The sequence below is a fragment of the Seriola aureovittata genome, chromosome 17, assembly GCF_021018895.1.
Source record: "Seriola aureovittata isolate HTS-2021-v1 ecotype China chromosome 17, ASM2101889v1, whole genome shotgun sequence".
Taxonomy (NCBI): domain Eukaryota; kingdom Metazoa; phylum Chordata; class Actinopteri; order Carangiformes; family Carangidae; genus Seriola; species Seriola aureovittata.
In genome coordinates, this window is record NC_079380.1 from 17,159,435 (window position 1) to 17,183,084 (window position 23,650).

The following is a 23,650-nucleotide window of genomic DNA, read 5'->3' on the forward strand; positions in this document are numbered from 1 at the left end:
TGTTTTCCTGTTGTTTGTTTTCCTAACCTACATTAGATCATCTGCTTGAGGAAGGTTTCACAGATACACCCAAGTCAGATATGAAAATTTCAACCTTGGAACAGCCTAGTCATACCAGCTGGTTACAAAACCAGATATGAGAAGGACAGTCTTGCCTGATTTCAAGTTGAAAAATAAAGCTCTGTAGATTTGTGTGGCTGCTTGTGTTCATCTACACAAAAACCAGCTTGGACCAAGAATTACCGATAACTTGGCAGGAAAGAATTTGTATCTGAGAGAAACTAAAAATGGGCCCATGAGCCCGTTTGTGCTTGTTACGCCACTGACGAACCGAAACTTCAACTCCCACAATTCCTGGCGCTGAAGAGCCTGTAGCCCTTCAAGAAACACTGGTGGGTGTCCTTCCAGTCAACCCCGGAACTGCCCCTGTCACCGACTCACGCTTCTGTTTTGTACAGAGGCAGGACAACAGCTCAGGTGAGCCCCAAGTTTGATCGAACACGTCTGGTTGAGCTAGCGGTTTATTGCACAGTGGAAGCTAGCTATCGTTAGCATTAGCTTCTCCAGCCATTTACTATCGAGTAAGACACTGTTAACCTGACTGCAGTGCAAACCAATGCTGAACTCATTGTGGTTTGTTATGTGTGGGATTTTAACATGTAGTTAACCTATTTCATATCGTGTGCTCTAGTGGAAGGTGAAAATACACATTTTCATTAACATAAACCTGGTACTCGTCACTAAATGCCAATGCTAGCTGACGTATTTAACTAGCAGTTTTTTTTACTTTCAACATAGTTTCCAATAGCACAATAACACAGGAAGTCAGTTATTTCAAGTAAAGCACCCTTCTCCTCCTAAATATGTAGACCCAAAACAGATGATCCAATCTAGAAAAACTGGTGCAATTGTGAACTTAATGTCGTGTCAAATGCTTAAGTCCTTGTGCTCACAATTAGGAATATGTAGAGCTGCAAGAGGAGCACACACTGAAGAAAAACAGCATGCATACTGTTGCTGACTCTAAATTGACTTATTGCCATTCCCTCTGTATTCTTGAGTCCATTTTCTCTTTTTAAAAGTAATTTCTGATTTCTGAAAATTTGTCATTTCATTGTCTGAGTGAGTGAGTGAGTGAGTTCATTGTATGGCACTCATCACTTATGGCATGCTGTTCGTTTGTGTGAAAGGGGCTTAACTAAATGATCTGGACATTAAAACATCCACAATGCCTTTATCAATGGGGGCAAGAGAGCCTACAGAGCACACAAATAAAGGTCACACTGTGGCCTGCTTAAAGCCCCAGTGTTTTTATTCATTTTCTATCCAAATATGATTTTTTTTTCTCATAGGGCCAGTTTGTCAGCGGAAGACTAGGACTGCAACAAGCAATTGTTTTCATTTTTGAATAAACTTTCCACTTAAAAAAAAAAAAAAAAAAGAAAAGATTAAATGTTTGGCCTGTGAGCTGTCAAAAATAATGAAAAATGATTATTACAAGTTCCCAGAGTCAGATATAATGGGTGAAAATTTTTGGATTTAAAGAGGCCTCTGTCAGGTTACTTGTCTGTGCAAGATCAATTGAATGTTGTAATATTACAAAACCAACACATGCAGTTTGGGAAAACTCTCCCTGACTAAATGTTTAGAGTTTCTGTCTGCAGGTAGCGTGTGTGGAGCAGGGACGGGTTATTGTGAGCCATGGAGCGAGTCATGGGAGGAGGAATGCTGCCACTGGTCTTAGCAAGTATGGGGGTCTTGCTGTTATACCGGATACTCATCCGCCTTAGACCAGGAGCTGCTCTACAGGATGCTGTGGTGGTCATCACAGGTGCCAGCTCTGGACTGGGAAAAGGTTGCCCCCCTACTAATTTCTTTCTAACTCCACCTTAAATGTATCTGCAGATCAAATCACACTGATTTGCAGAGGTTTATTTCAGTTGGCAAGTAGTGAGATAATTTACGGTAGAATATTTAAGTGCTGTATTGTAAGTGCTGGCATGCCATGCTGTTGATATTTAGCATGAGCAAGAGGTGTGTTTTCTGTGTTGCAGAGTGTGCACGAGTCTTCCACGCTGCCGGTGCACGGCTTGTGCTGTGTGGTCGAGATGCAGCCCGTCTGCAGCAGGTGGTCCAGGAGCTTACAGCAAGTTCAACAGGCACAGAGCAGCAGGTGTGTACACTAGAGCTGAAACAATTAGGCAAGGAATTGATTGGTTTATTGACAGAATATTTATAGCATTTATTACAGACAGTAGTAAAGACATGTCATGAAATGAGGGAGAGAAAGATGCAAGGAAGGTCCAAGGCTAGATTCAATACATTAATGGTCAGTGTCTTAATCCCTGAGCTACAGGACACCCAGTTTAAGACATTTTTCAAGTGACGTTGTTTCTTCCAGCTTCTCATATGTGAGAGCTTTGTGGTCTTACATTATTAATAAGCTGAATTTCTTTGTGTGTTGGACTGTTGGTCAGACAGAAGAAGACATTTCATGGTGCGGCCTACAGCCCCAGGAAGATTTTCGCTATTTTTCTGTTTTATAAAATCAAATTATCAGTTAATTTATCGGTGACAAGAATAATCATTAGTTGCAGACTTTGTGTACACACATTTGCTCATAGTCATATTCAACCAAAGACCAAAATCCACTGATGATCAGGGATTTTATCTCATCAAAGTTCCCTGTTCTGTGTCTCTAACACCACTCTGTGACTGTACTTAGCAGTACTTAACTGTTGTCTTTTGTTCAACCACCAGACTTACACTCCCAGCACTGTCACCTTCGACCTGGCAGACACAGACACAGTGGACAGGGCTGCAGAAGAGATCCTGAAATGTTACGGACAAGTGGATGTCCTCATCAATAATGCCGGAATCAGTTACCGTGGCAACATACTGGATACCCATCTTTCAGTTCAACGAGATGTTATGCAAACAAATTACTTTGGGCCCATTGCTCTTACTCAGGGTAAGTGAGAAGCAGAGCCTGGAGTTAAGGTTTTATGGCTTTTGGTTGCCAGATCTGAGTAGTCTTGATGCAGCATGACAGTGTCACAGTTCTCTGGTAACGTCTGTTGTTTTGGTTACACTGATTAGGAAGAGACATTTTCAGATTTCCTAGAAGAGGAGGTTTAATAAGGACTGCACAATATTTTGCATTTACCAGCAGTTTCTTCACTCATTTCTTCTTCTCTCCTCCCTTCACAGCTCTCCTGCCCTCCATGGTTCGCCGGTGTAGCGGCCACATCGTGGTCATTAGCAGTGTCCAGGGCAAGATAGCCATTCCTTACAGATCAGCTTGTAAGTTGCCTTTACTTGTTCATTTACAATAAACAAATACCCAAGATGTTTTTTCAGTCTGTCAGGTTGATGGGAAATGAAGCAGCTCTTTGTTTCGTCCACACTGCGGTCAGATGCAGCCTCTAAGCACGCCACCCAGGCCTACTTCGACTGCTTACGGGCAGAGATGGAGCGCTACGGGATTCCAGTGACTGTGATCAGTCCTGGCTACATCCGAACCAACCTCTCTCTCAACGCCGTCACAGGGGACGGCTCTAAGTATGGAGGTAAGGCAATGAAAAGATAAGATAAGATATTTCTTTATTAGTCCCACAGTGTAGAAATTTCCAGCATCACAGCAGCAAAGTGGACAATACAAAGAAAAACAGATTGCCAAATGCCAAGAACCAAAATACTTAGAGATAAATAATATAATAGAATAAAATAAAATAAAATAAAATAAAATATAATATATAAAATATAATGAAAAGAAGTTTCGGACTGTGTACAGTAAGGACAAGAGAATATCAATTAGATTTTTAATTATTGTGACAAATATACACTTGTAACAATGACTTGTCAAAGGCAGCAGGAATATGTGTGGATCTAGTCTTGCCACATTTCTGCCTAGAATGGCACTCAGTCCTCAATCCCACTTTCTTCACCAGATCCGGATTATTATCTGGATCTCAACACTAACGTGTCTGATTTTTTACATCAAGATCCAAACATTATTTCTGAAGAAACTGATGAAAATTGATAAGGGATGTGATTTATTTATTTTTTGGCTTTAGAGCCAACTAGTACAGCATGTAAGGTCTATTATTTTAGTGTCTTTAAATACAAATATCACTTAAGAATTTACAACTAAATCTGGGGTAAAAAGAATAAACATGTTGTTTGCATCAGTCTATAAATGTAAGTTGCATCTATGTGCATCTTTTGTTCTGGTAGGTTTTCTTACTTCTGCACATCACTGTTGCCAATGGTAGTATTGTCAGTTTGTAAAATAAATTTTGATTAAACAGAGCTATACATAAGACATTAAAGCAAAATAAAAGATACAAATAAGCTAAATTGGAATAAAACAGAATAAATAAAAAATGACAAGGAAGGGAACAAGAGAAGGAACATCATCCCAGCAGTTGAACAGTTTTCTATAGTAGCTGACCTGCTTTAGTAACTCCCAGGTGTCACTGATGCATCGTTTCTTGTTTGTGCAACACTGCTTTCAGTTTTGGATAAAACCACAGCTATGGGTCGGGATCCCAGGGACGTGGCTCAGGCAGTTCTGAAGGCTGTCCGTCACAGGAGCAAAGATGTTGTTTTGGCAGGACCTCTGCCCACCCTGGCCATCTACCTGCGCACATTATGGCCCGCACTCTTCTTCAAACTCATGTCCTCTCGTGCTCGCAAGGAGCAGAAACTGAAAGACGAATGAGGGCTGATAGAGCGGCAGGTGGGGACCAGCGGCTCACCAGCACAGTTGAAGTCACATGACCCAAAACATGAAAGAGATGGATCTACATGGAAGCCAGATGGAGATGAGATAGATGCAGCTTTTCAGTAACACCGTTTGCAGTGTTACCAGTAGAGCATCTGAAACAAAGCAAAAACCTGCAGTCACTTTACGCTGTAACAGGACATATGGTGAGTTTTGTCTTGTTTGATTGTTTTGGTTGATCAGAATGTGTTTTTCAACTATTTCAGAAATTAACATTGTCCACTGCTCAAAAGTTGTAAATCTATTACTGATAAGAATCAAGGCTCTTGTGTGAAGACATTGTGATCATGTAATGATGTTTTTTGAATTCACTCCTTCAAATGGACTTTACTTAAGCAGGATTTTGGTTTACAGATGTTATATAATGACACATCTTCTGTTGCCCCACCCATGAAAAACATCCTTAAAAGCCTCCAGTGATGAGAAAGAGTCAGATGGGATTTAATTTGTAAAAATCACAATACCAGTATCCTTCTAATATCAACTGTATAAACAAATAGGAGAACAATTTAATTAATCAAAATGCAGGCTATGATGAAGGTATTCTGTATGTTTTTTTATTTGGGTCTACCCAAAACATCAGTTTGGGTCTGCTGTAAAACAGATGCTATAGTTAGAAAAGTATACTTTTTTAGGAGATGTGGAACAGCACCTGGCATATTGTTTCTGGGTCATCTGTACCACATGGCATACTGAGCAACCCCATGAAAATTATTCTCAAAACAAAGTGATTTTAGTGCACATAAAGGAAGGAAACGCTGCTTATCTGCCCAGAAAGAGAACTGCAGAGCCAAGTTTTTTTTTAGCGGTCAGTTTGATTTCCTGTTTAACTCAAGTAGTTCTCAACCAATGTTTTACTTTATTTGAGTCCAGACAGCCATTCAGCAGAGAAACCGCTCAGCTATCTCTGGAAAAGATGACAAGCCTTCAACTGTTGACAATCACTCAAAGTCTACATGCATTCGAACTGGTCTTACCACAAACTAGACACAATGAATACAACAAACAAGCTGATTTTATAACTATCTTTATACACAGAATAAAAACACCTTTTACAAACTGAAAATTTAAAACAACAGGTTTTTCCTTTTTTAGATGTCATCTTAATATTAAGTTAAGCAGAAAAACACCTTTTTCTGAAATGTTAACAATAAATAATCCAAATAACAATTTACATTATGTTACAAAAGCGCAGTGAATACTGGAATTGCCATTTGTACAAATAAATCCTTCAACAAAAAAAAAAACATGCCAGATTCAAAGACAAAACCTGCTGTTTATTCCTTATTAAGAATCATCTTCATTGTTTCTTTTCTAGTGTGAGAAGATGAAACCTTTTCACACAAACAAATAAACATCACAAGAGCTTTTACATTGTAGAGTCAAAGCCCCCAAGGTGCTGAAGGAGACCAACATTTTAAATCCCATTTTTGGAATGACAACAAGAGCTCTCCGACAATTTACACTCTCAGAGATGAAGTTTAACATGTTGATGAGACAAGATGTTTACAATACTGCATATTGATGATGCTGGTTAATTGAAAGTTAGAGAACATCTGAATGCAATGAGTTTGGACTGAACGTGGTACGTGCGTAGTCACTGTGAGCCACAGTGAAACTACATGGATCACATACAGAATGAGCTGATGTTGAAGGGATGATGAACATGTTTATATGCCAATCATGTTGACAATAGCCACAGTGTTCAGTGTCAATACTTATTAATGGGCAATTAATGTTTTAAACACAACCAATCAGAGCGTTTTACTAGTGATTAAAGAATGACGGCAACTTTAAAAAATGTAAGAGTAAGTGGAGTGTTAACTATGGCTTTAGTGTTTGATTTCCTTACTGCTCACTCTTGTGGAGTTTAACCGGAGTGTAATACTACCGGGAACTTAGAAGTACCCAAGACATTTTCAATTTTAGTCAAATATTTAAAGTGAATATATAGTTGATCACATTATGGGCAAAAGAGCTCCTGTAAATGAGCAATGTTGTTATTTTCTCTGTGGTTGAGTCAAAAGATTCCCATTTATTGTGAAAAGTTTTTTTAAAAAATAGACCAAAACTAAATGTCTGGTATACAATTAACATATAAAAATGAGAAAGATAAATAAATATATAAAAGAATGAAGTTGATATTTCTTTGCAATCTGTTTATGCACCAAGAAACCAACCTAAAGGCCATTTCAATCTGTATTATTACCTCAACAAACATTAAAAGCGATGAAAATTTAATGAAGCAACTGCCAATGGAGTTTGAACTCTGATATGATTTCAGCACAAAATTCAAGGGTAGTAGCTGCAGATGATCACATCTGTAGAGCGACTACCAAATGTGGCCACCCAACAAAAAGCTGCCATTTTGCATGTGGCTGTAAGAAATTAAGAACCTGATTCCAAACACACATGGCAGGCTATGTTCCTAAAATTCAACCAATAAAACCTGAACTGATTGAGATGAAGAGCACATGAAATGAAGGGCAGGAGCAAAGGATTTTACATCTACCTGCCCTGCTGTGTTGTGCTCCACTTTTGCAATGGAGGCCACTGAAGAGACTGTATGAAGTATCTCACCACATTCAGTCTCTTTTCTCACTGCCATTAGTTTCAAAATCCTCTTGCAACAGCTGTTTGCCACCAACGGGGATCTGAACTGCACATTATGGAGGATTTACACATTTTGGGGGTCGATTTGAGAGAGCAGACGCACACACTCACTCACTCACTCACTCACTCACTCACACACACACACACACACACACACACACACACACAAAGAGCAGGAAGAGACATACAAGATCAGTGAAAATATTTTGTTCAGATATGGCATAGTATTTTCCTGTACATGAGGTTGTGTTTTGTAAACGCTTTTGTTTTTCTAAAGTGTTTGTTTTTAAAGGGCATTTCACCTTAAAGAACAGTTCAGTGAAACCAACGCATTTTTGAACTCGCTTTGCACAATGGTCAGGGTTCACCGTTATTATTGCACTTTTATAAACAGGGCAGGGATGGCTTTTAGGGGCTGGCCTCTCTCCACGACTGTCCTTTCTTCAGTGTAGAAGTGACAACAGGCCAACAGTCTAGACACCGAGGAGGAACCCATCCTCTGGTCACTCAGCGACTCGTGTCCTCCAGATGGCCATGGTTCGGTGGGGCCACGTCCTCGCTTCCTCAGGGTGGCGGGATGGAGGGCTCGGTCACAGCCAGCTCCTGAGCCAGATCATTGAAGCGAGCGATGTAGTCCACGCTGCTCTCACTCATCATACAAGCCAGCTGAGAGTCCATCTGCACACACAACCAAAGAGCTTTCAATGTACAACAGCAAAGGTAACAATGTATCTTTTTTTTTTTACCTTGGTCCAAAACAAATGAGCTGAACTACAAGTGTGAACGCACCTTATAAAATATACAATGTAATTTAATCAGGTGAATTATCAAGTGGAAGAATGGCATAAAAGGAAAATTTCAAAGGACTGTGAGTGTACACTTTAAATGCAAACTGTCATATCTGTGGGAGATAAAAAACAAAAATTTTCTCCACTTGCATATCTCTTTGTTCAGACCAAAGGTGGAAGAGCGAAAAAAAGTTTATGGTGCTATGACGTAGATGAAATCGTCAGCTTGCAATTTTGTCAGAAATGCTTGGTCATGCAAACTGTATTTAAAGAGCCAACAAAGCAAACAGACATGTCAACCTGTATCTTTGTGCCAACTAACCACATGTAGAGTATAAGTTAACCGCATGAAAGGAGAGCACTCATGCTATCGCAACATTAACGTTACTGTGTATTTTACATCAAATTGTCAAGCAACACTGTTTTGCATACTATGGAGCTAGTTAGAATTCAGTTTCCTCTTATTTTCACCTGTTTATACTATAGGCTACACTTCACCAACTCGTCTGAAACACCTACAATGTCAGAGATCTTTGTCAATGCATCATTTTTTTTTTTACATTGCGATTGGTTGCTGCCGCACCACATCATAGCTCATTACCTTTAAGTTGCCTGGACTTAAACGTTTTGTGATGCCCACACCACCGAAGACACGCCACCAATGCGCATGCCCCTGCTCGCCAAAAAGAGACGCTGGCTCATATGGAAAATCAATGACTCAACTTACCTCTGCCACATCAGGAAGGCCACGGGACTGAAAGGAATCATGGGAGTTGCAATCCAGGAGGCTAGGACCAAGCAAAGCTGTGCCACTGGAGGGGCCAGAGGGAGTTAGGGTGGTCCGCCGGCCCTTATCAGGAGAGACCATGCTGGCTGTGGGGAAAAAAGAGAAACAACAGACTGTGAACAGAACGAAGAGCTCAAATGAAGAGTGGAAACAAATCTGACTTAATGGGCCATCAGTGTAAAAAGAAGCCGTGCCAGTGTTACTGTGCTCAATATGAATGAATGTTTGAAGGGACAAAGACTTCTTCGTGAGGGTTTACTCATTATAAAATTTGTTTCTTTACCAGTGTCTTAGTTTTAAATTTAATTAATAAATTAATCTGACATCTATTACAAGTTTATATGTAGTATTTCACAGTCAATTCAATAAAGCTCTGATTGTCAAATAACATTAGTAGAAGTAGATTCTATGTATTTAGCATTAAAATTTTGAATGCTGGGCAAAACCAATTATATTTCAATAAGCTGATTTTAGAGTTTTCATGGGACACAAAAAGCAGAAACCTGTAGTTTTTTCATTTTTAATTAAACTAAAATACATTATAAATATGAAAAAAGAAGATCCGTAATAGTACCCATTTGTGGATGTTTAAGTGAGAAATTGACTTACAGAGAAGGCATCCCAATGCGGAGTCAGATGAGTCGCTGGGGTACCACTGGGGGTCGTGGCTGGGTGATGGGATCCAGCCTCGGGATGGGCTGACTGAGGGAGACGAGGTCAACAGTTTGGAGCCATCGTTGTTGCTCAGCTTGGCTGGAGAGAGCGCTGCCTCCTCACCTTCACCAGGAGAGACAAACGGCCATTAGCTTACACATACAATGTTCAAAAAGCCTGACAGGTCAGAAGCTAAGCTAGTTGGATGCAAACATATTTTTTTTCTTCCACAGAATACTTCACATATTTTTAAACCTCTAAAAAACCAAACCCTGTTGGTGGGGATTATAAAGCTTTTCTTACCTGTTGTCACTTTTCATTTCAATAAAGTAACTAGGCACCAGTCATATCCTTTCAGTTTAATCTTAATACCCATCTCCTGTCTTGTTTGTCAAGTTTTCTTTCAAGCAATTTATGAGTTTTACATAGATAAATATACCCTGCATAAATGTCTGCATGTAGGTTTGAAACAGGAACGCACCATAGTGGGCAGAGTTGATGGCAAGCTCAATGATGGAGTCACTGATGTGTGTTTGAGGTTCTCCGGGGACTAGAGCCTCTTCAGGGGGGCCAGGCAGAGAGATGTCCAGGAGTGAGGCTACGCTGGGTGGAGAGAGGAGTGAGTCTCCACCACCGGTCACTCCAGGAGACGGCGGAGGCACACCATTCTGTGGAAAGAGTAAGTTCCACACTCAATGGGGCTGCTATGCTTTTGTTTCGTCATCAAGAGTTTTCAGTACAACGTGGAGGCATATCTGAAATTATTGTTGGTATCCTGCTAGATAAAATTACATTTTAATTTTAACAGCAAATAAGACAGACTGTTTTTTTTATTAAAATACTTGGGACTCATAAAAGTAATTTTGCTGTTGATCCAAAAAACAAGTTTGTTTTTGCCATCACTGCTAGAATGTGAGGAAGGGAGGAGGAGACAATCACATCAAATAGTTCTGTATTAGTGTGTGTGTGTGTGTGTGTGTGTGTGTGTGTGTCTCTTCCTGACCTCTGGGACATTTTGCTGGAGGAGTTGAGAGTCTGGTCCAGCATCAGCAATAGGTGTGGTGGCGAGCAGAGTGCTGTTATCGACAGTAGGAGAATCCAGCTCTCGACAGGGACTGCCAGGGATGATGCCTGCAGACTTAGCTGCCAGGTCAATGGCACCTGAAAGCACAGAAACAAAAAGGATTTGTTGCATGCATATACTTGATACAGTAACAGTAGGTGAGATTAGCATGTGATTTAACATTTAAATTATTAATTTCAACAACAATTTCAATATAAAAATTGAAAGCAGGGGCGATGGAAAAAAAAAAAAAAACAAGCTTTTCCTTTCAGAGAATTTATCTGGAAGAATGTTCTTTTTGTCTATTTATCCCTGCACAAAAGAGTACTTGTTCAAAACCATACTGACTTTCGGAGACCGTGTAGGAGGAAGGAAGCTGATCGTTTTTCATATATTTTGAAACTTGGAGTCAATTTTAGATAAAAATCCAGAGAATCCAGGAAACAAGTTTCTTCCATCAAAGAAAAGAATCCAAATGCTTGAACGTAGAAATACTGTTGGTGGCCGTTAACGAGGAGATTGAGTACCAACTGTAAATACAGTGATTCAACTCATTTGTAATGGAGAGGTTTACTTCTGATTAAGAGGTAAACTCTCTTTAAGTCGTTTTGTTGTGTATGTAGTCTTCCTGTTTTGTTCAGGCCATTTAGTGATGGAGCCGTGATATAAAATTTCTATGTTTAAAATCCAATTAAAGAAAATTTTCCAAATGAGGAAAAAGCTTATCTACAGTATATGTGCTGTTTTTTTTTATTTTGCATGACTACAGGATAAAGACCAACAGCTGATATTCAAACTTAAACTTCAACAGTACAGCATATCTAGAGCTAGAAATAGTTTTAATGAAAATTTTAAAAAACTACAGGAAAATAGATGAATAGAAGCACTACATACTGGAGAGCTGACTGGCCGCTGCAGAGCTCGGTGCTACAGGGGAAACTTTGGAAATTAGGGGCCGGGGGGAAGGAGCCAGGCGAGTATGGATTGGCCGGAAAGATCCAGTCCCTGAGGGAAGAAGCAGGAAGTGAGAGAGCAAGAGATTAGCAGAATTCTTGCTGAATGACAGATATGATATTTAATTATGCACAGAGAGCACATCAGCTGATTTTATTGTCAACATAAAAACAAATAAATTCAAGGGTCCATGTTCAAAAACAAAGGTTTTACACAACACTTTGGGAAAAGTACAATCGTTTTCCTTCAGCGTGATCATGATGTCTGAAGTGTACCTGTGGCTGATGAGTTGGAGAGGATGGAGAAGGAGCAGACATGCTGTGGGGTATCTCCTGTAGTCCGGGGAAGTAGTGTTCGCTATGGACAAGACAGAAGCAACTTGTTAGACCATCATGACCCAGCAACATGTAAGAGACGCACAATTAATCCATAATGAGTAAAAACCAACTGAGATACCGCTGAATAGATACATTGAAACATCCTTCTGCTCTTCTCTCACCTGAACTACAAGTGGTTTCCGAAGTTGCCTGTTCCGAGGTTTTCTCTGTCTAGACAGGAAAAGATCTGACTGCATCTAGAAAGAAGAAAATGCATATTAACATTTGTGCATATTCATATGGATAATATACCAGTTTAGTTTTTGTACTCTTCGTGCAAAAAAAATAAAGCCTTGCTCTGTCGTACACTGATAGAGTCCAACTGCTGTCTGAAGGCTAGCTCAGCTTCCTTGTTGGGGGAGAACATTCTGTTGTGCCGCGAGCTGTTGGGGGGCAGCGTGGTCGGTACCGCGAACACACCGCCCTCTGAGTCACTGCTAACTGACGACCCAAGCAGAGAGCGGGGAAGGTTGCGTCCACCTGAAGAGAGGAGGAACGAGTAAGATATGTTACGTGAGGAAAGACATTATTCGAGAATAATGCATAAGGCTATTGAACAGATTTAGAGAAAATACAGTACACAAACTAAATATCCAAACAACCACACATATGAAGCAGGGAGGACTTGCATTTCATAATCAATTCCCATCATCAAGCAAACAACTACAGCATCATTAGCACAAACACGTGTCAGTAAAAGCCCATATCAATTAAGTCAGCAGACTTGTATGGGATTTTATCGAGGAACAAAGTAGATGTATGTAACATAAATTTTGACTCCTTTCATACATATCCTAACCAGTCAAGTCAAGTGAATTTTTATTTATATAATGCCAAATCATAACAGAAGTTATCTCAGGGCACTTTTCATATAGAGAAGATCTAGATTGTAGTCTTTATAATATTATGTACAGAGACCAAACAACTCCCACCATGAGCAGGCACTTGGTGACAGTGGCAAGGAAAAACTTCCTTTTAAGTGGCAGAAACCTCAGGCAGAACCAGGCTCAGGGTGGGAAGCCATCTGCCTCAATCAGACTTTAACAATATGTAGATTTCAAGTCAACTCAAACCCAAACTAAATTTAAAAAACAAAATTTACAGGGTGTCAGCTACACTAAAGGTAAATGCATATCTTGCACCATCTTTAGAGTATAGGAGAGAGACCCACAAATACCTGAGGCTCCAGCATTTGCCAGGTGTAACCTGGCCCCTCGGACAGAGGCCTGCTGCCTGCCACAGCTGGGGCTGCGGACACCTGCTATGGGCCCCTTTCCTGGAGGCGTGAGGGCCTGGTTTTGTTCCTCGTGATGTGTCTTGAGCGGTGATGTGGCTGTGGAGCACAGCTCTGGTGCCTGAAGTAGAGGACACATTAATGACACCATCTGTTCTACATGTAAAGTTCTAAATAATGCTTTTACAACAGTTTAAAGGTGGCACAGAGAACACAGTTCACAGCCCATTCCCAGTTGTAAAATTAGCTGACATTGTACCAATCTAACCTTTACCTTTCCAAGGAGAATCTGTTGTGGATTAGCACACTTAGCAATGCAAATTTGTGAATACACAAGGATATGCAGTGTGGCACATGAGCACCACTTTAAAACAATATTCGTTTAAAGTTGCATTCTTCATTCATGCCACTGGAATGCATTCCAAGTCTTCAACCATATGCCTATGTTTGATTAATTAAACTTCTAATGTTTGTGCAAGAAAAAAATGACATGATATTCAATGTTTTTGTTCACAAAACGATTATAGAGTGTCTGGAAACCAGCAACAACACTGTGAGAAGTAACAGTTAATCCTCACCAAAGGTTTAGGATTGACCTCAGTGGCAACCAGTTTGAGCAGGCAGCGCAAAACACGGTGTGTCCTGTTGGGCTTGGCCTGTGCCAAGGCTTGTCCGTTTTCTTGGCTGTTGGAAGGAGCTGCGATGGGCTGCCACTCGTACTCCAGCTGCAGCTTGCCAGGTTTCCCAAACATCAGGTAGAGCTCAGCCAGGGTGACATTCTCTGCGTCACGGGCACTCCAGCCCTCCTCTCTGATCTGCTCCACAGACCGCTCTTTGGCTGCTGGTGCAGAGCCCTGCGACACTCCCTCCTCTGAGCCAGTCATCAGAGGTTTGGTTGGAGGAGTCTGGTTGGCCTCTGGGGAAGCAGTGCTGGTGTTCTGCTCCTCTTTGCACTCTGTGCTCTCTACGCCACTACACAACTTCTCCATGCTTTTGACCGCTGCTAATCCACCGCTGGCCTCCACGCCAGTGCAGGTTTTGCCCCCATCAGAGGGTCCCACCCCAATTCCCTCTTCTCTGGGAGCCACAGTCTGCTGAGAGGAAGCAGGGACAGAAACTGACAGAGGTCGCTTGTCCTCTACCTTTGCAGAACTGTCTGGTGAAGGTTCAGAGTAAGGGGGTTCAGTTCGACGAATATCACCCAATACAGTCACCAAACCACCAGCAGCAGCGCTTCCCCGTCCAGATTTGGTACCAGTCCGAGATGGAGGAGCTGCGTGGATGCCCAGGATCTGAGCGGCTGGCAATTCCTTGGCGTTAGGCCGGTTCTTGCCACTTTCTAGCCAGTGTACAGTGCAGGAGGCCTTGGAGTGAACCACACGTGCCACACCAGGCAGTGTGGTCAAGGTGCTGCTCTCAGCAGGGAAAAGAAAAAGCTCATCTGGCTGGGATTTGCTGGGAGACGCTGTGCTGGACTGGCTGGCCTCCAGAGCCTCTCTCTCCATGAGACTCTTAAGCTGAAACACAAGTGTTAAGGACAACACAACTGACAGAAACAAGTATCACCCTCAAATGTTTATAGCTGAGATGACCACTGCTCAGCTCCAATTCACATCCTGACGATGATTACAAATATTGTAAGATGTAACATATTGTGGGGTGTTACGAGCATCTGGCTGTATAAAATGGACACAGTAAAAAAACCTGTTAATCCCATCATAAACTGATGACATGTATTGTTCTTTGTGTTCAAGGATACAATGCGCTGGTCCTGGTACGCCCACTTCTGTTTCAGATACTCAATGAGGCTGGAAACTTTCCTGTGGAGCTCTACCACCATCCTGGGTCGGAAAAGACAAAAAAAGAGTGTTTGCTGATAGCTGTTCAGACAGTGCAGAGCCGCTCTGGACTGGCTAATTTAGGTTTTATGCTCCTCACATATAAAATACTTCTAGTTCTCGTGCCAAGTGAATGGCTTATTAAACATTCACAAACGAGAATATAAATTAACTTTACTCATTGATGTGGGCGGGTTTTGAGACTGGCTTTGTTTTCCATGTGTAAACACATTAACTACAACTACACTATACATGCCTACTTAGCATTTCAGCTGACCATTTTTCAAAATTTGGTATAGTCTTGTGGTGCTTGAGAAAAAACAGGAACTATTTTCAAAAACAGCTTGATGTTGCATTCATGCAAACTGGTATATATTTGCCAAAAAGCATAGCATTATTGAGCTATGCTGTTAAAAACTGATCCTGAAAACAATGGCAAACGTGGATGTTTTTTCTTGCATCACAGAGTATCCGACTCAAATGTCAGCACATTCTGAAGGCGCCAACAGGGATCTTTCAGAACAGTTCCTGCTTGCAACAGTGTTATGACTCCTCTCAAGACATCAGTTAATGGGTAAGTCTGACCTGAGGCGAGGGTTGTGGGCTAGACTCTGAACACGGGCCCAGGAGTGGTTACTGCGTGGTTGTAGCTCCACTGCCACCTTCAGGGGTAGGCGCACCGGCTTCTGGTCCTCCTCATCACTCACTCCTGCATGGACACAAAGACACAGTGAGACTGATTGAGAGACAACAACAAAGCTCTTTTCTTGGACAAGGTCAGGTGTTTTTAAAGAGTGAGAGCATCCAGCTAGTGGGGTTTTTGACAGTATGCAGTCATAAAACATCAAATACTAAATGTCAAGAGCCACAATAACACTACAAGAACAGTACGCTACAGTTGACAGTACAACTACTGAAAAGTTAAGAGTTCTCTCTCACTTTCATTTTTAATGGATTAGCAGGAAATGAAAAGATTGTAACTAAACTCAGTGGTACTGAGGGCCAAGGTTTTTTGCAAAGCACTGATACAGTGATGAAAATAAAGACGGACTACACGAGAGAGATGGCAGATGCAAGCGGTGGGATTCTGATTTTCCATCCTTGATTAAAGGAAATTAATTCTTTAAGTTTGTTGAACAGAGGGGTTGATGACAGTCGGCCAGACCAGTCATCTCCATCATCTCCCTCCTGCTCCTCCTAATCACTTTGCTCCAACAGTGTTACCATGGAAACGCCACGAGCCCACACGCTGCCATTGTTATTGCCAGAAAACCCCGCCCCCACAAACCCTGTGCCTCACCATCACCACTGTTTGTATTTTCAGCACTCATGTTTGTTTACTTTGTATGTGTATAGTACGTATTGGGTGTCTCTGCGTACACCTGCTCACCATCAGGGTCACAAAGTTTCTTCAGTGCACGGCACATTGGTGCTTTGATTCGTAAGTTCCTCCCTTTTGAGCGCACAGTGGTGGCCCTAGTCAGGCAGACAGAAGAACAGAGAAATCTTCAGTGTTTTGAGATGAAAACTTTTTTTTTCTCAGTGGAGAAGAAAAAGTATGCTAATAATTCACATAAACATAGACTTGTTCAGAATCACCTGAACAAATTCAAAAGGAGTAGACAAGATAACAAGAATGTTTTATAACACAGCAGCCATGCAGTTAAGTAGTAATGTACCATATCATTCTTTATATACATATTATATAATATTTCAGAAATTCCCTCCATATCAAATCAGTCAGAGATATTTGAGATAAATGTTCTAGCTTCTAATGTACTTTATGTATTTGTTATTATGAACTCAAACTAGTTATGTTTCTCATACTGAGAGTGAAAGCTTATCTGGGTTTTTGCAGACATGATATAGGCCTTAAAATCAAAAATTACATACTGACAGACCCACGTGTTCATTTACAAAGACCCTTTGTGTTATTTAACATAAAAAACATTGGGCTATGCATTTGATCACTTTTACTAATGACTTACCCTTGCTGGATGAGTTCATTTAGCTTTGCCACATTCTTATCATCCATTACTGTCAAAGACAAAACACAAAGACAGAGAGCCGTTTACAACATCGTCCCGCAAGAGCAGCTGTCCCCCATGACTGGGAGTATGCAATGTTTAATCACATCCCATGTGTCCCAATCTAACAGCATGAAAACACACACACAAAACAACTTTAAAAGGCATGCATGCAGCCTTGACTTACATCCTCCAACTTTCTTGCGGAGCTCAGCATAGCAAATGAGACCGTAAAGTTCTTGAGAGGATTTCTTCAGCACTCTGGAGTACACTAAGAAAGAAAGGAGGCACAAGTCACAACACTGCTGTAATGAGCAATGCAGGAAGCATGTGTATGCTACATTAAGATAACACGATAGTGACACTGAGAGGTTTTTTTTTTTAAGGGGAAAGGGGCTCAAGCTTATCTGGGAAGATTCTTTAACATATGTTTTCATACCATCTCCTTGTCTAACGATATGCTACATAAACAATAGTGTAGGACTTGAGGGTAGGAATAGTTGGAAAAAACAGACATGTAATAAAAAGGCATAAAGAAATTGCTTTTCTTGATTGACACTATTTTGATTCCGGACAGTTTTTTTTTGTCCATGACAGTGACTGAGGAAGTGACAAACAAGGTTAAAACAAATCCACAAGGCCAGATCTGAATCAACATGAACAAATTAAAACATCACCTGAATCAACATGAACAAATTAAAACATCAGAACTGATTAGATTTGAACAACTAGGCCTTGTCCTTGTATGAAATAAACTAAAATTGTCTTCCCATAGTAGAAGTAAATATTAAAAACTAAAGCCCCTTTCAACCCCCAGAACACATACGACTTGCATGTGACGTTTTCTGACAGCTCTAACATATAACACGGTAAAGGAGACAAGATGAGACCGAATAAGGCACACATTAATATTGCTTTAAAAAAAAGTTGGGTAAGGAGCTCCTTCTCTCAAAAATAAATACTGTTCAATGAGACTCTGTAAGGTCCTATCTGTTTTTGGGATACAAAGATAAAAGGGCAGCTCACCATTGGCAAAGTCAATGTGTTTGGAGATCTTGTGCCAGGTGCGGTAGTAAAAGTGGCGGACCTGCTCCTTGTTCTTCACCATGTTAGCTGGCTTGCCTCTCTTCTTGTACTTCATTGCAATGTTGTTCTGGATAGCCTCAAAATCCTTCCCATGCTGGAGACAAGAGGAGTAGAAGAGAGTAGAAGATGTCAAAAGATACATTTATGAAAGTATGTCTAAATTTTGTTATGACACCTAAGTGTAAAGGCCAACAATTTAAGTAAAAGTTTGTGCCACATAAGGTAGAGTGCATTTCCAGTAAAACTATATATGACTTTGGTTATGACTATTTGGTTCTTCCCTTTACCTCATAGAGCCCCTCAAAGAAGCTGTTTTTGTCTTCTGCGCTCCAAGATTCCCATTGCCGACGGGCCCTTTTCTGGTTACCAGCCTGCTCCTCCTTTTCAGCAGACCCTTGGCCCTTGGATGCCTTGGATACTCCCCCTGTGGAGCTGGCCATAGGCCCCGACTGTCCCACTGCCCCCTGGGAGGAAGAGCCATTCTCTGCGCCTGTGTTACACAGAGTCAAGGAACCCATAAACCCATCAGTAATGAAACATTTAGAGGAAAAATACAACTTAAAATATCACAGTAAAGAATTTAAGGATTGAGCCAAATTTTTCGTTGACCGCCCTGGATGTTTTGTATAGCACGGAAAAGAAAATACAATTGCAGTTCTGAGGAGTGCGGTATGGGAGATGTTAAATACATGCACACAAAGCCACCCACTGCCATTACAGTGCACAACCTGCAGAGCTCCCCCCTCTGTGGTTCAGGTCTGGCAAGGACGCAGGAAAAGCAATCAGTCCCTACGGTAAGGTCTACAGTAACAGGTCCAAAACTAACTCGTGGTGGGCTCCAGTGGCCAAGTTTACCCCAGCACACAACACGATGCCAAGAGGCATTAACACAAACACTGAGGCAGTTGCTGTTGCAGCACTGCGCTGTGCTAAGACAACTATATTTTCAGCCAAAATAGGTGTTCATCTACAGATGCAAATGTGTGTGTGGCTCATCGACACTATCCTAGATGTTTCTCCTTCAAAATAGATGCACACCAATATAGCATCATATCAAAATACGTAGGGCTTCCTTGGTCAACTGGTCAAAATTGGGCAATAAATCTAAATTTATTGGATGAAAAAAATCTTGGTCTCATTCCCTTTCCCAATAACAACAAAATAACCAGTTGTAGAACCAGAGGACACTAATTCAACAACATACTGCATGTGTTTTCTTATGTCAGATTTGAGTCCAATTCAATCATAAAATAAATTTTAAAATAAATAAATAATTGACATACTGGTAGTCATTGCAGAGCAGTATAATTATACAAAAGCAAAAAACACACCTCAAACAAGTAAGGAATAATTTCAAACTAATTTTGTGTGCAAATACAAAACCCTTCAGCAAGGAAGATACAGGTATAGGTGTCACTGAGTGGCTCTCAAATGAACAGAAACCCCTTCAGTTACTGTAAGTTTCAAACATACTGGATGTTAACACTCTTGCCCCACCCCACTGCTCCACCTTTTCTTTGCCTCTTGTGGGATTAGTGGTATGGAAACACAGAAGGACACCTATGAGGAAATGCCTTGTTTACATGGATACATTGAATCAAGCCCCTTCTCCATTAAAGTTTATCATTGTGATTGCCTCATTGTGAGTCAATGAAGCATTTTTTCAATGTTGAGTATAAAATTCAGTAAAACCTGAGAGCCTTAGGTCATCTCTAGCTTTACTTCATTGCTCGGACGCTGGATATAACTATGTAAATTCACCAATGATAGCTCCTCTAGGCTTCTGCAGATCACTCACATTGCAAGTTACTACAAAACAGAGCATCAGCAAAAAAGTTCCATAAGAAAACCAGTAAACCACTACAACAAACAATGTGCAATGTGCCAATTCAATTCAATTACATTTTGTATCTGAGGTTTGCTGCAATGAGAATACACCACTAAAGTATCTTTAGCTGTTTCTTTCATCTCTGTTGTTTGTTCTGGCATGTGTGGATAAAATGAACATAATTACAATTTTGAAATGACAAAAGCACAAATAGTTAATTGACTGAATCAATGGATCAAAAGAAATCATTGGCTGAAGGCAGTAAATTCACCATGTTTAAAAATTGATTGTGTGATTTATTTCTCCTACACTCAGTTGATAATGACAGTCACAACAGCCACCTGCCTTTAATGCTGTAAAGGCATAGTTCCAAGGACTAAAAATAGTCAGATGACATCCTAATTTAAATTCAAGTTCTGGTCTGTGACTCTTCTCTTTTTCAGACAATTGTTAGGATAGTGTTGCAACTGGGGATGGAGCAGCCAGGGATCTAACCAAGGTATAACCCAGCCAGTGGCCCAGAGGGACTATACAGCAACAGAAACAGCATCACTTCAGCCACCACAGATTAACAAACTACTGTCAGCCAAAACTGAGAGTAGACCCCCTGCTAATCCCAGCTATTTACGCACTTCTCCAAGCGGGTCACCTATAGTACCTTTCGATTTTGCCCCGCCATGTCCATTGATGGTTGAGCCGATTGAATCCTTCCGGATCCGTTTACTCGGAGGTCGAACGCTTGATCGGAGAAAATGATGCTGGTCGTGACACGGAGGGGCGGGTTCCGTTGAGGTCTGGGGTTGCTGGGTCGAGCCTACCCCGGTTCGGTTCGGCGGAGAGGCGGGGAGGACCGGGGCTGAACCGGGGCTGAGAGCCGTGGCTGATGGATTAAGAATTTCCACTCCGTCGTCTCCCTTTGTACTGCGCTCCTCGCTCGCCTGCTCTCCGCTCTCCTCCTCGTCGCAACCTTCGGGCTTTCTGGACGGATTCCTCCTCCCATCGACACCGATCCCCTCCCTGGAGCCCGGTGTCATGCTGCCAAAACATATTCAGGGAAATTTTGTCACATTAGTAACAAAGCGGTGTGCAAAATTAACTTCTAAAGACGACGTTCACTGTCTCTCAACATGGCCGCCGCTGTTTGTTTCAAATCCCCTCTCCAGTCCCGACAAAACAACACCAAATATATGCAATTAACGTCTTGAAATAAATTATATTCAACAATAAAAATAGTTCAGTAACTAAGGGCAGTGTTTTACCAAGTGTCTTTCGGCTCTAATGGGCAATATTTTCGGTTGAATTTCAACTAAATTCAAATGCGAGCGCTTTTCAGTTTAGCGCCCTGCAGAAACGACAACGAAAACCCCTCGGTGCATTCGACCTCTAAATAAAGTGTTAATTTCAAATATAAATTTACCCATTTTCGTACTCTTCGGTAGTAGGCGACGTCTTCTTTCTCTTCACCATGGATCCGACCGGTTAGATTGGTAATTATTGATCAAATTGAGCATAATAAAACCGACACCGATCCCTCCGCTTTCTGCCCTCTCCTTGCTCCTGATTCGACTGAGCTGAACTCTCTGCGCAGTTCAACTGTTTTCTATCAGCAAAAACATTACTCAATGCTTCTTTGCAACAAGAAATAAAACTATAACCAACGACAAATATGACATATTTACTGCATGCAAAGAAGAAGAATTTACTATGACACATGTCAGTTGAGCTCGTTTGAATTGATAAGTATAGACAGTTTTATTAACCCGTGTGCAAGTGGACTTTGCTTGTCACTACGTCACCGTCGCCTGCAGAAATGATGTCTGCAAAACAAGTTATTTCACACACATCCTGCAATTGTAAGGCTTTGAGACAATACTCTATTTACATTATTATTTCCTTATAGAAAATAATAATTAATCATACCTCAAAATCAGGACCAGGCGTTATGTGCCCATTGCACATCAAGATATGATTTATTACATTTGTTTAAAATAATGTTATTACTTGTAAAAAGAACAGAATTTATATTAATGTGTTTGATACATTGTTATCCACTAATTTATTTATTCATGGATAATTGGGAGGTGGGCAGTGCAGTTGGATGACAGCAAGAGAAAGCTAAACAAAGAAAGATTAATTGGACATGAGTAGCTTGAGCCTGAAAATGATGAGGAATATCCCTTCATTCAGACACAGCCTTTGAATCCCTGATTTGTATCATCTAAGGCAGGCTTTTAGACAAATTCAGCCTCAAAAGATATCTGATCTAACAACAGTGAGAGCCAGAACTATTAGATGGGTAAGTTTATGTTTACTTGCGCTCCTAGGTTCTTACATCTTCAAGCTATTGCAAAATAATAAGCCGGATTAAACTCAAATTTATCGTATATTCGACGTCAAAATATTGTTTCCGTGTAGCTCGAGGTTCATGTAAAATCTTATAGCATCATACTGGATTCTGTTCGACCGAGTTACGTTGCATATCCCATCTGCAATGTTACAGTCCTGGCAGTAGTTTTGTAGTCCAATCATGGGTCTAGTATTTAACTAGAAAGTCTACGTTACTTTAGAAGAGCACCGTGGTAACGGTTTAAGTTATTTATACCAACTGCTGTCGTTACGTTTGTTGTAAGATGTAATACATGTACATACATAACGTGGTACCTAGCATGGTTGCTGTTGTTGGCTAGCTTACGTTACGTTATGGCAGTCAAACAACCCGTTACATTACAAAAACTGGCTGTAATATAACAACTATTATTATGCTGAGCCTGACACAGTTTGTCAGATAGAAAACATTATAAAAGTTTAGGAATTACCTGAAGTAGAAGCCTATTGGTGGTATTCCCAACCGACATACAGACTAGCATCGCTAGCTGACGGTAGCACTACTGCTTGTTACCGATGACAGTTCCTGCGGATCGATGGTCCACGCGCTTTGGCACGCCCACTACAACTCGAAAACAAAGCTTCTGATTGGTCAGACTTACAGGAGGATGACGGTTGAAATTTGATTGTCAGAAGGCTCCACCAATTGCTAGTGAAAGAGACCCGGCGAAGAACCAATTGCCATTCTCTTCCTGTCATGCCGAATACGTTTCCCGATATGCATTTTCAAAGTTAAAAGCCACTTTTACTCTTCCATCATCTAACTTTTTTGTTCCGTAATCAAGCGTTATTTCAACGAGATTAGTTCAGCGCTATGGAGGTTTTTGGCACTGTAAAAATAAGTTCCGCCCATAACGTAATTGACATTTTGATGATCAAATCAAAAGGTAGGACTCAGAGGTTACACTTGAATATATTCTGGCGTACGCCGAAAATCATCCGACCGAGCGGTATCAGAGTTTGATATTAACGACAGACAGCAAATCACTAACCATAACTATGGCTACAAGGCGCAAACTAGAGAGCACACAAAATCTGACGCAAAGGCGTTTTAATCAATAGAATCTGCGCTTTATTTAAGTTGATATTCTGAGACTCAGCTCACATTCCCTTTGTTCCGGCCAAACAGCTAGATAAAAACAAGCGTCATCTATCGAGATTAGTGCACCGTGGCGGTTGTTTGATTATTCCTTGACGGACCAGCAGGGCGGAGTTTTCTTCTTTTTTTTT

At 41.0% G+C, this 23,650-nt stretch overlaps 2 protein-coding genes across 4 annotated transcripts; one reads left to right on the plus strand and one right to left on the minus strand.

Annotated features, from left to right (window-relative positions):
• The first annotated feature begins 200 nt into the window (after positions 1–200).
• dhrs7b (dehydrogenase/reductase (SDR family) member 7B) lies at positions 201–7,925 on the plus strand. 2 transcript variants are annotated; one of them, XR_008830109.1, is made up of 8 exons: positions 201–477; positions 1,665–1,855; positions 2,055–2,173; positions 2,761–2,971; positions 3,211–3,303; positions 3,417–3,569; positions 4,518–4,932; positions 7,794–7,925. XR_008830109.1 is itself a non-coding variant. In XM_056401484.1 (7 exons), exons 2-7 carry the CDS (start codon positions 1,702–1,704, stop codon positions 4,721–4,723), a joined length of 936 nt encoding a protein of 311 aa, XP_056257459.1. In that variant the 5' UTR covers positions 201–477; positions 1,665–1,701; the 3' UTR covers positions 4,724–6,919. The 2 variants fall into 2 exon arrangements, 1 of the variants encoding a protein (XP_056257459.1); XM_056401484.1 differs by lacking the exon at positions 7,794–7,925 and having other exon boundaries at positions 4,518–6,919.
• cramp1 (cramped chromatin regulator homolog 1) lies at positions 5,798–22,948 on the minus strand. Of its 2 annotated transcripts, none has more exons than XM_056401483.1 (20): positions 22,852–22,948; positions 20,694–21,070; positions 18,495–18,697; positions 18,148–18,301; positions 17,309–17,392; positions 17,083–17,131; positions 16,485–16,570; positions 15,680–15,803; positions 15,016–15,097; positions 13,835–14,773; positions 13,200–13,377; positions 12,330–12,502; positions 12,145–12,219; positions 11,921–12,002; positions 11,586–11,696; positions 10,632–10,789; positions 10,110–10,296; positions 9,584–9,751; positions 8,915–9,060; positions 5,798–8,077 (listed from the first exon to the last, which is right to left on the minus strand). In XM_056401483.1, the coding sequence occupies exons 2-20, from the start codon at positions 21,067–21,069 to the stop codon at positions 7,964–7,966; spliced, it is 3,489 nt and encodes a 1,162-aa protein (XP_056257458.1). In that variant the 5' UTR covers position 21,070; positions 22,852–22,948; the 3' UTR covers positions 5,798–7,963. The 2 variants fall into 2 exon arrangements, with proteins under 2 accessions (XP_056257458.1, XP_056257457.1); XM_056401482.1 differs by lacking the exon at positions 22,852–22,948 and adding an exon at positions 21,453–21,591.
• Positions 22,949–23,650: the final 702 nt, after the last annotated feature.

Excerpts from the sequence above, each read along its gene's own strand:
- cramp1 (XM_056401482.1), bottom strand. The coding sequence starts at position 21,502 with ATGGTGAAGAGAAAGAAGACGTCGCCTACTACCGAAGAGTACGAAAAT. Across the intron at positions 17,132-17,308 it reads CCGCAAGAAAGTTGGAGGAT|TAATGGATGATAAGAATGTG; the intron begins GTAAGTCAAGGC and ends TGTCTTTGACAG. Across the intron at positions 12,220-12,329 it reads AGCAGTTGGACTCTATCAGT|ATGCAGTCAGATCTTTTCCT; the intron begins GTACGACAGAGC and ends TCTTCTTTCTAG.
- dhrs7b (XM_056401484.1), top strand. The coding sequence starts at position 1,702 with ATGGAGCGAGTCATGGGAGGAGGAATGCTGCCACTGGTCTTAGCAAGT. Across the intron at positions 2,972-3,210 it reads GCCCATTGCTCTTACTCAGG|CTCTCCTGCCCTCCATGGTT; the intron begins GTAAGTGAGAAG and ends CTCCCTTCACAG. Across the intron at positions 3,304-3,416 it reads CATTCCTTACAGATCAGCTT|ATGCAGCCTCTAAGCACGCC; the intron begins GTAAGTTGCCTT and ends CACTGCGGTCAG.